The sequence below is a fragment of the Rutidosis leptorrhynchoides genome, chromosome 7 (assembly GCF_046630445.1).
Source record: "Rutidosis leptorrhynchoides isolate AG116_Rl617_1_P2 chromosome 7, CSIRO_AGI_Rlap_v1, whole genome shotgun sequence".
Classification (NCBI taxonomy): domain Eukaryota; kingdom Viridiplantae; phylum Streptophyta; class Magnoliopsida; order Asterales; family Asteraceae; genus Rutidosis; species Rutidosis leptorrhynchoides.
The window spans coordinates 327,049,210-327,060,896 of record NC_092339.1 but is presented as its reverse complement, the minus strand read 5'-3'; the positions used below and the strand labels follow the sequence as shown (position 1 = coordinate 327,060,896).

At 33.6% G+C, this 11,687-nt stretch overlaps 1 protein-coding gene across 1 annotated transcript; it reads right to left on the bottom strand.

The window, feature by feature from the left end:
* Nucleotides 1-8,004: 8,004 nt before the first annotated feature.
* LOC139856874 (zinc transporter 4, chloroplastic-like) lies at nucleotides 8,005-10,949 on the bottom strand. The gene is made up of 3 exons (XM_071845583.1): nucleotides 10,797-10,949; nucleotides 9,157-9,926; nucleotides 8,005-8,630 (listed from the first exon to the last, which is right to left on the bottom strand). The coding sequence occupies exons 2-3, from the start codon at nucleotides 9,736-9,738 to the stop codon at nucleotides 8,175-8,177; spliced, it is 1,038 nt and encodes a 345-aa protein (XP_071701684.1). The 5' UTR covers nucleotides 9,739-9,926; nucleotides 10,797-10,949; the 3' UTR covers nucleotides 8,005-8,174.
* Between the last annotated feature and the right edge of the window lie 738 nt (nucleotides 10,950-11,687).

Below are 11,687 nucleotides of genomic sequence, written 5' to 3'. Positions count from 1 at the left end.
GGCGCATTAATGTCTGGATGAGTAATTACGTGACCTTGGCCAGTGCGTTTAGCTCGCATTCGGTCTTCCATACTTAGAGGTTCCAGATTCTCCATAATTGAATTTGTTGAATCTGAATCACTAGAGGATTCTGATTTAATGGTTCGTTCCTCAACAATCTCTGTTTGAATGATTGGTGGTTCCGAAGGAAAAATTAATGGTTCAGGATCTATGAATCGTCCCTGAATATTCTCCGGATTCTCAATTGTGAGGTCGGGTTCAAAAAATGGATTATCGGAAATTTGAATTGGAGTACTTGGTCGACTGGATGACGATTCTAAAGAAAAATCAACGGCGACAATATTTGCTAGATGTCTTGATCTGGTTACAGGTGGTGAACGTACAAAAGGTGGTGAACGTCTTGCTCGGTGCATTCACTGAATATCCTATTAGTTTTTAAAAGAAAAGAAAAATTATATAAGTTATCCAATTAATAGACTTTTCTGATTTTGCCCACGTTTCGAATAGCCAAAAGATGCAGCAGAGGGGCAGGATTCGTTTGGTCTCAATATAATTGAGTACTGTTTGGCTCCAATAACCCGGTCCACGTACAAATCCAACTATTACTACGAATCAGAAAATTTTGATGTCTATCAATTTAACCACTTAAAATAAATTTTCGTAATTTTAAGAAATTTAGATAAGAAGTAGAATAAAAATCTATGTCCTAAAAACTAGGATGTCGAGAAATAAGAAAGAAAAAGAGCGCGTCGAAAAAGGTCGAAAAAGAAAAGGGTTGAAAGAAAGAAAAAAAAATAAAAGGCGTCGAAAAATAAGAAAGAAAAAGAGTGACTTATAAAACTTTAAAACACTCGACTAACCCAACCTTATTACTATCACTAACTTAAAATTAAAATTGCAAATTGAGATTACTAATTGGAGTGATAATTGATACATAGGTAAAAGGCGTCGAAAAATAAAAATAAGAAAGTAGCGCGTCGAAACTTAAAAAGGAACTAAAAACTAAAAATTAAAAGTTGCGTCTAAAAATATTAAAGCTTACAAGTAAAACTATATCCCAAATGGCAATATCTTTAAAAAAATACTAAAACTTAGATAGGCGTCGTAAAATTCTAAAGCACCTAAATCTTAGTCTAAAGAGAAAGCACTTAAGGGATTTTACGGCAAAACCTAAAAATTTAGAAGTAAAAATAACTATGGCAAAAACTATGGATTAAAACTAAATATGAGCGAAAAATACAAAAAATTACGCTAAAACAATTAAAAAGGGACAAAATATAAAAATATACTAAAAGTTGTAAAAAGTACAATTTTTATAAAAATATTATTTTTATATTATTTATTTATTAAAACTATTAATTTTACAATTTAATTAAACTAATTAAACTAAATATATAAAATAATTAAAACTAAACTAAATTAATTAATTAACAAAACCTAATTAGGGTTTTTAAATAAATAATAATAATAATTACACGTAATTAATGCAGAATTAGGGCTTCTGCTCGTGTCAGGGTGGCTCCGCGAGTTGCGGTGCCACGTACCAAAAAACCCCGCGAGTCGCGGAGGTTAAAATTTTAAATGCACGAATATCGTTCGACAGGTTCTGTAGTTTTTTTAAATTATATTTTATATATTTTTCTGTTTTTAATAATTATGTAAAATATAATAAATAAAAACTTATATTTTAAAAACTAAAATAAAAAAATAGAAATACTTTATAATTTTATAAATAAAAATCTTAAAAATAGATTTATATATATATATTTTTTCTTTTTCAGTTTTTAAATTTTTATATTTTTTTAATATTTAAAATGTATTTTTACAAAAACTAAATAAAACTTAATAAAAATTCTCTTTTTTTTTATGTGTGTGGCGTTTCGCTTCGTCGTTCCCCGGCAGCGGTGCCAAAAATACTTGATAGTTAAAGCTAAGGGGTATAAAATACTATTAAATTTTACAAGAAAATACTATTAAATACGATACAATTTTACACAAGATATTTATTTATTTATAGAATGGATATACTTAAACCTTGCTACAACACTTATAGGCAGTGTACCTAATCGTACAGTAGTGTAGTTTTTAGTAAGTCCGGTTCGTTCCACAAGGAATCTCTTTAAACAAAGCTTAACGCTATATTAGTTTTAATTTATAAAAATACAAATATATATAAGTAATATTATTATTATAAAAAGGTGGTTTTTACCGTTTAATGACCGGTTTGTCAATTTTAAAAACTTTAGTCGCAGTTAAAACCTAATGTAAAATATTAAAAATAAATATAACTTAATTTAAAGCGTAAAGTAAATAACGATAATGAAATTGCGATAAATAAAAGTGCGATAAAATAAAATTGCGATAATTAAAAAGTACGATAATTAAAAGTGCAATTAAATACAATAACAATAAATAAAAGTGCGATAATTAAAAGTGCAATTAAATATAAAATAAAGGAAATTAAATATAAAATAAAATAATTATGCTTATTTAAACTTCCGTAATCATGATGTTTGACGTGTTGATTTTAGTTTTATGCCCATGGGTTAATTGTCCTTTGTCCTGGATTATTCAATATGTCCGTCTGGTTTTTGTCCATAACAGTCCATCAGTCATAAATATAAAGTGCGAGTATCCTCGTCAAATTATCCTTATACCCGAAGTCAAATATTCCAACTAATTGGGGACTTAAACTGTAACAAGGTTTTAATACTTTGTTATCAATTATGCCAAGTGTCCTTGTACATAATTTCACCCGTGTTTTAATAATTCTAGTGGCTATTAATCCATTCCCGTGTCCGGTTAAATGAACGATTATTCGTACATATAAATACCCCGCCCATCGTGTCCGATCGAGTGTATATGGTTATTTATAGGGACGTCCAATTGTAAATCTTTATATTAAAATTAACAAACTATCATTTAGTTAAACAAATATAAAGCCCATTAATAGCCCATAGTCTAATTTTCACAAGTGTCGTTCTTTTGTCCAAACCCCAATTATGGTACAAAGCCCAATTACCCAATTTTAGTAATTAGCCCAACATCATGATTACTTCGGTATTAAATAAGCATAATAATAACTTAGCTACGAGACATTAAATTAAAAAGATTGAACATAACTTACAATGATTAAAAATAGCGTAGCGTTACACGGACAGAATTTCGACTTACACCCTTACAACATTCGTTAACATACCCTTATTATTAGAAATTAAAATTAAAATTAAAATATAAATATAAATATATATATATATATATATATATATATATATATATATATATATATATATATATATATATATATATATATATATATATATATATATATATATATATACACACATTTATAGAGAGATTGATAAAAGGATATATAAAACGATCAAAATGCGTTAGCTTTTATAGGCATTTTTGTCCAGGGTATCTCCGCGAGTCGCGGTCCCTTTGCACTACAAACTCCGCAAGTCGCGGAGTTCGTAAACCCAGCTCACACAAGTTTGGATCCTAGTCTGCCGACGGTTTTAATATATAAATATAATATATATATATATATATATATAATTTATATAATTAATTATATATTATATTATATTTATATACATAGTTAACTTGTAATTTTTAGTCCGATGCGTCGAGCGTTGAGAGTTGACTCTGGTCCCGGTTCCGGATTTTCGAACGTCTTTGCGTACAATTTAATATCTTGTACTTTGCGTTTTGAATCTTGTATTCTTGTAATTTTGAGACATTTCTTATCAATAATTGGAACCACTTTGATTGTATTTTGTACTTTTGAGCTTTTTGGTCGTTTGCGTCTTCAATTCGTCGAATCTATCTTTTGTCTTCACCTTTTATTATTTAAACGAATATCACTTTTAAATAGAACAATTGCAACTAAAAGCTTGTCTTTCTTGAGGAATAATGCTATGAAATATATGTTCGTTTTTAGCATTATCAGTAGTATTGAGTAGTAGCAAGTAGCAGGGGTAGCGGTAAGTGGTATTTAGTAATGACAAGCAGTGAGAAATAGTGATCAGTCGTGACTAGCAGTCGGAGGCAGCGTTAATACTAGTTAGCAGCGATAAACAGTATTGAGTAGTGGTATGAGATGACGAGTGTATTCAAGTAGTGTCTTAGTAGTGACAAGTAGTGATCGGTGGTGGTAGGCAGTATCGAGAAGTGATGAGTTGGGTCAAAATTACAAGTTATAATACAATTAATTTGCACAGTGTAAGTTTCTACTCACATTTAAGATTACACGGTTTGTTTTCTAAGCGTTGCTTACCCAAGTAACCTACTTGACTCGGCCCCAATTCCTTATTTTGCGATGTTGGAACTTCTATATAAGTTACCGTAATGTAATCCCGGTCATTACATTACGCTATCTCACATTTCCATTCGACATCACTCCATAAGTTCAAGATGGCGTAGTCAACTTAATTTAGTTAAATTTAGCTTCGTGTGTACGCATGTGTTTCGTGATATAGTATATTTAGTCCAAGTCCATGTTGTATGGTATAAGGTGTATATGTATGTGGTGTAATGTGTAGCCCTACATGTAGCATTGTGAAGCAAATAGTGCAGGTATGGTGTATAAAAGTCGTCCAAGACACCCGGCTATAGACTAGACTTCACTAATGCGCCCTACGGTTAGACACACTAATGTATCCTAGTTCCCTATAGCCACAGCTCTGATACCAAATGTAACACCCCGTCAAAAATCCCTTTAACGGAATGTTAACGCTGGTCCCAGTGCTTGGCTTGACTTCTACGTAACATCAATATTCTACAGCGGAAGCAATTAATACATGAGAATAAAACACGCAAAACGGATCAACAATAATGTTGAGTGAATCAACAGGTTTTAGGTAAACAATACAGTATGTTTAAGAAATAATATTTCGAAAAACGTTTATTAGTGGAAGACCACCAAGGTTCAATGTTAAAGTTTTTAGACAACACCGTTTCTCGTTCCAAGAGTTTGTTGACACTACTATGTGAAGTTTCAAATATCTGTAAACAATACCATGTCTAGTTTTATCTCATTTTGATCGTAAACCACAATTTTACATAACGTTGTATAGCATCTGAAAAACAGTTATCAGAAAAGTAGTTTAAATATCCTTGACTACGAGATTTTACAAGTACAACACCAAGTTGTAAAAACGTTTGCATAATATGAGCACCTGAATACTAGAAATGACCCGAGTATAGAAGCCACTATACCCGCCTTTACCTCGTAAAATGTTATACACTTGTTCAAATGTATTTAATGTTTAAAGTAAATGCACCACAGTTTTTATAGTGGGTGAGGTTGTCAACCTAACGGATCCGTCCATCTAAATTGTGCTTACACCGATGGTATTAAAAGTATTCAAGCTAGAGGCTTTTTGAAAAAACTCAATATGCATATATAGTACTCATGTCAATACAAAAAGCATTTGAAAATGTAAGTATAACAGCGTGTATTCTCATCCCTGAAAACATGTAAAAAGCGGGACTGTAGACTCACCTTTGAATAAGCTTGGATGACTGACAAAAACTTGTACGGTTTACAGCTGAATAATACAACCTAAGTATACGTATTTAGGTTGGTCAATATATGTATCTTAAATAAGGGTGGTTTCATAGTATAAGTTGTCTTATTGCTCGACTTGACGCGTTTCCCAGTAAAAGTCAACTATATCATGCCAGACAAACAAAGTCAACTGAAGTCAAACCGAAAGTCAAACTTGGTCAAAGTAGTCAACTAAAGTCAAAATCAGTAGGTTCATGTCAAATGTTTGTCAACATGTCAAACCTAAGTCAAACAATACGTTTCAGGTCATGAATAATCATTTTCACAATTTCAGTTTATCGTTGTGCACAAAGTTCATGAACACGTAGCATACTTAGCACAATATCTCATAGTAAAAAATTCACGTAAACATGGAAAACTCCAAATCATAAATATACTTAAAATCAATTCCAAAAAGTCTGGCCAGGGACTCATACGATAATTAAAAGTCAGGAATCAGAAGGGGTACATTTGGGGTTTGCCCAGTCAGTTTCTGACCGCGTACTGATTTCGTTTTGGCTATAACCGGAGTTAGGAACATGCAATTGATACAAGACCAGTAGCCATAGTTCAAGGACAAGTCAAAGTAACACATATAAAAAATATAGCAACTTTTGTTTAGCCAATTTGTACAGTTTATTCATGCAAGTTGGATGTTCAGTTTTTCAGCTCAAATCAGAATCCACATAAAGTACGGCTCTATTGTGTCCAATGCATAAGTTTTCAGAGATTGACATAAACTAACAATAAGTCACATATCATCTTAAAATTCATATTCCAAAAGCTTACATTCTCAAACAATAAACACAATCCACAGAGTATAAAACAGAGAGCAATTTACAGATTCGATTCTAGTTTAGTTAGTCACATTCGCACGCGATTATCCGAAGATCTAGATACAATTAGCCTATGATATCTACATGAAAGATGAATTATTTTTTGTGTATATTTCAAATATGCAAAGCTTTAATCACAGAAGTTACCACATTTTATCATACAAAGTTATTTTCATGCAAGTGCTGTATAAAACTTCTTTTACACTAATTCAAGCATATCTCGGGTTATACATAAGCAAACGACATGATATCCTAGTCTAAATTGAGTGTTTTTAAATTATATTTCTATTGGTATAAGTCTAACATGCCAATTCGTTGTCTATCAATTCCAGATTTCTGATCAATCACGAAAACACAACGTTAATTTCAATTAAGCATAACTTGATCATCCGGAAACGAAATCAAGCGAATCCAAAGCCTAAACTCAATAGTTTTTCGCAAGGAATCTGAATATAACATAATAATTAACATTTGAAAAACTTAATTTTTCTGATCATGCAAAAACAAATTCGTTTTTAAACCCTAGCGCATCAAACAATCAATATAACGATTACAATTAACACGTACGCGTATAGACTTGAGCAATTGACAACAATACTATGAAACATTCATAAAAATCAGATTTTTAAGATTAGGGTTTAGCTAAATATACCTTTGATCAAGAAAAGAATTATATCAATGCGTAGAGGGGATCGAGAATTGTAACTTTCGTGTTCAAGGCTTGCTCTAAAAATCAAAATTGAAGGTGATGTGGTGGTGGAGTGGGGCGACGGTCGTGGGAGGAAGAAGGGGCAGAAAAATGTCGACTGGAATATGTTTGTGAGGGTTTGCAAGTAGTTAGGTTTAACTAATCTTATATACTTAGGGCCTAACACTAATAAGTCATGGATTAACACAAGTTAATGGCCCAAAGTGGAAAGAAAAGGGGTGGGATGGTGGGTTTCGGCCGATGGGGCCCACCATGGGGATCCCGGGTTCTTGTTTTGCAATTCCGTGTAATCGTGGTCCGTTTCAAGTGTCGTTTAGTCGTACCGAAGGCCCGGAACGCTAAACCGATCGTTAAAACGCAACCAAACGTTAATTTATTAAAAACCCAATAAATTAATTATTTTTAAAAAGTTAATAATTAATAAAATTAATTATTAAAATAAACCCGAGCGTTTCGTTGCTCAAAAAGCAGTTATCAAAATCGTATCGTTTTTGTCGTATTTCATCATTCGAAATATTTATTTGAATCAATATCAACCCATATTAATTATTATAACCCTCCAAAGATCAAGTACGCATTTATTACACGTAAACGCACAAAAGTTAAATAATCGCCGTTAAATAAACTAACGGAAAGTTAACGGAAGTAACGGAAAAAGCAGGGTTGTTACATAAGACTCGACTTAGCCAACTTTGACCCTACTTGTTAGCATTGGCCGACTTTCTAGGTGTTTATGGGTGAAACGAGACGGGTTAGTCCCTAAACCGACGCATCAGCCAATTTGTCCGACTTTTATAATAGTGAATATGTTACATTATGGCATCGTCAGTTTACATTACAAAAACAAGTGCTAAATGAGGCTCCTAAACTATACATCATCAGTACTTAAAAGTTAGCTTCGTGAGAGACCAAAGTTCACATTATATGCTTGTTGTAAAAATTAAGAAGACCACATTGTGCATTATGAACTTTAGCAATTTGTTTGTTTACATTTCCATGTATAATTTACAGCACAGGGCGATAATTAAAAATTAACAAACCAGTTAGATTAGATACACATAAATGAAAAACATATTTAAGCCCAAGCTGCAAGAGAAGCCATTAATCCAGCCCCAAGAAATAGTGCAATAAACGCCACTATTTGTTCACCCAAATTGCTTCTCATCTTCTTACTCAAAAATTCAGCAGCAATTAAATCCACTAAAGCCATGTAAACTAAAATCCCAGCAGAAATGGAATCTAGAACACCTTCAATAACAAGAGCTCTAGGGCTATTAGGGTTGTAAAAAGATGAGATACATATTCCTACTCCGACACTTATTGGTGCGGTTATTGCGAAAAAACCTGCCATCGTTGTTGAACGAAGGATCTCGAATCTGGCCTCTGAAATGCAGCCGGCAAGTGCAAAACCTTCAAAGAATTGATGTAAGGATAATGCTCCGAGTAATGGTTTAATTGTGCATGGACTTTGTGAAACGCCAAGTGATAACCCGATGATGATCGAATGTGATATGATTCCAAGTTCCAATACCTGTGTTGAAGTGATGTGGGTGAGTTCGATGTTGTTTAACCAATCTTAAAGGTGACAAACTTGACCCAATTTAATTCTATATGGATCAATTTCGGTTGCTTTCTATTTAAAGTCCCAAGAGTTTTTTCCTGTTCGGGTTACTCAGGAGGGCGAGTAATCCAACCCCATGTGTGCAGTCCATTTGGTGACAAATTTGACCCTATTTAATTCTATATGGGTCAATTTGGGTTGCTTTTTATTTCCGACAGGTTATTTATACAAAATACCTGAAAAGGAAATGGGTCAAACGTGTAATCAGGGCGAATTCTATATTTTTACTGCATTACAACCACCGAAATCATTTTATTTCACAACGTATAACTTACTTCAATAATGTTGATAATATTGTATTTGTAAACATTATTCACAAAAATTTGGTACTATAAGTGACCAATTCGACTAGAACCTATTTTGATCACTTACCCAACCCGCCCATTTTGCACCTATAATAAGATCGCACATAAACGTTACACACGATCACGATTACCTGTGAAACGACAGCATTTCGTGCAACGTTGTCTGTATCATCACCAAACACCTCCGAGTGCTCGTGCACATGACCATTTTCAAGGGTGTGTTCATGATTATCAGCATGATCATCCAATAACGGTAGCACCAACGACGCCAACCCATCGGGCTCAACTCGATCACTCTCAATACGCTTTTCATGTTTACTCTCATAGTATTGAGAGCTAATGAAGTCAGCTACCAATGTAACCAAAGCAGCCATCATTGCAATGAAACCCGAAAACGGGAAACTAGACCAAGGGATTTGAGGGAGACAAGGGTTGGACAATGCTGACGTGGCATCTGGTAACATGTGCACGAATCCTGTAGCGAGAATGACACCCGCAGCAAAGGCTTTAGTGGCAAAGAAGAAACTCGAGTCCGATTTTAGAAATCGCCATTTTTTGCCGACCAATGGAAGAGATACCCCAAATATTCCCGCCAAAAGGATCGAAGCAATGGCTACAAATTTAAGAACGAAAGCGGTTTTCTCATCCCGGCATGCTTCTAAGGTCGGTGAGTCGATGCAAGTAGTGGCGGACATTGAAGACAGAATATTCATCTAAAGAAAGCCTTTTTCGGATCAAAATCCAAGTAAATTTGAATTTGGTAGTTAGAATGACGGTGATCAAGAATTAGTTAGTTTGAACGGTTGAATATAGGTAGAGAGTATGAGTTCAAATCTTGCAAAGTACGTACGGTTCTATCTAAACACCCTGAAGATTCGCCCTTTCAATGTCATCTAAGATCCTGAAAAAGAAAAACTGGAAATAATTAGACAAATTTCTAAACCTTTGTATATTGTTTTGCATTGTAAAGTAATAAATGATATTAATTTATTCAATTTTTTTTTCTTTATTAAAACAACAATTTGGATCACCCAGTGGACTAAACCATCCACACGATCATCTCTCACAGTTGCACAACCCGTCACAGTTGCACAACCCGCCCCAACTGCTGTGCTGCCCTAAACCCGGACTAATCTAAGGGCATGGCCGGTAAACCCCCTTTCCTGCTGCCCCCGCAACGATGTGTAAATGCGACCTTGGGTGGAATTCAAGATCAAGGCAATGTTGCCGCTCTAGGGAATCGAACTCCCAACCTCTATCAACGAGGTATAGGCCATTACCACTTGACCAACAAGACAAGGATAATTTATTCAATATATATACAAATTATGAAAATGTAGATGCAAAACCAACCACTTCAATTGGCATGTTTTTCTAAAGTTCATTCATGCCAAGAATAATGTTCCTTTACGAATTTTTTTAAACGTGGTCATTATTGTTTAAAACCAGGAAAGCCAGTAGATTTAAATGGAAAATGCAACCCATTTGGGCCTACATATACAAAAATTTGTATTTCCACTTCAGATGAAAAAAAAGTACATATTGGATCATTGATAGGCTTGTTAGAATTATTTCTCTAATTTTAAGATAAAATGTTGTGTTAAAATGAATTACTATAAGTCTTCATGGTGAATGGTAAGTTTATGGTGGTTCTAAGACACACACATGATCAACAAACTGAACTTTTAACAGATAATCAAGAAAAGAAAGAAAGTAAAATTCTTATCAATCCACAAGCAATAATTAGTAATTAAAGAATTGACGAAATTACCCGGAAAAAAAGAATTTTTGTTACTCGGTATGATTTAAGAAACAGAGTATGAGTTACGAATTTCTTTTAAGAAGATGGAAAACCTTAAGCGGTGTGAATTTGGGGATTTGAGATAGCGTTGGTATTAAGAATTGAATAGGATAATATCATTTATTTAATTTAATGGAGTTTTAAGGAAGATGGTGAACACACTCTTCCTCTTTCTTTCTTTTTTGTTTCATATATCAAGTTGACTTTGGAGACTGTGTCAAACTTTTACAAAAAGTCAAAGTGTGTATCTATTTATGATGAGTTAAAAGGGATGGAGCGTTTATCATCACTTTTTAATCTATGTACACCTAATTATATATTTTAACTTTAATTATATTTAGAATAATAATATAAGTTCAACTCCTTAGATTAATCTAGAGGTATAACTGTAAGTTCAACTCCTTAGATTAATCGAAAAGTGGTGTGTGAGGGTCATCTCTCCTTATCTAATACCCCTCAAGGCCTCACATATTAATGGATATTTGATACGTGATCATGATGGTGTTAGATCTTTCGGGATTGCGTTGGAAGGTGTGGGCGGAAGTCAGGAAGTGAGAATTCGGTGATGTCGGTTCGCATACGAGTTTGTTCGAGTTGCTCAAAAAGGATCTCGAATGTTCTCGGGTGGAGGGGAAGATTAATAATCCTAAGGCAACTACCAAAGCTAAGAACGTTAAAGGAAGAAAAAAGGTAAAAATTATTTTTTGTCTGTGACGAATGGAATATTTATCAACCACTACGAGGGCACCAATGACACGGAGGGTGCCCTCACTCCGCCTTCATTTCTATCCAAGAGTTTTGTGGTTGGAGAGCGGATTTTAACACGGAGTTCTTGTTATATATACTTGTACATAACGTTTT

Coding starts and splice junctions, on each gene's coding strand:
- LOC139856874 (XM_071845583.1), bottom strand. CDS start 9,738: ATGAATATTCTGTCTTCAATGTCCGCCACTACTTGCATCGACTCACCG. Junction 8,631..9,156: donor GAAATGCTGTCGTTTCACAG/GTAATCGTGATC, acceptor ACTTCAACACAG/GTATTGGAACTTGGAATCAT.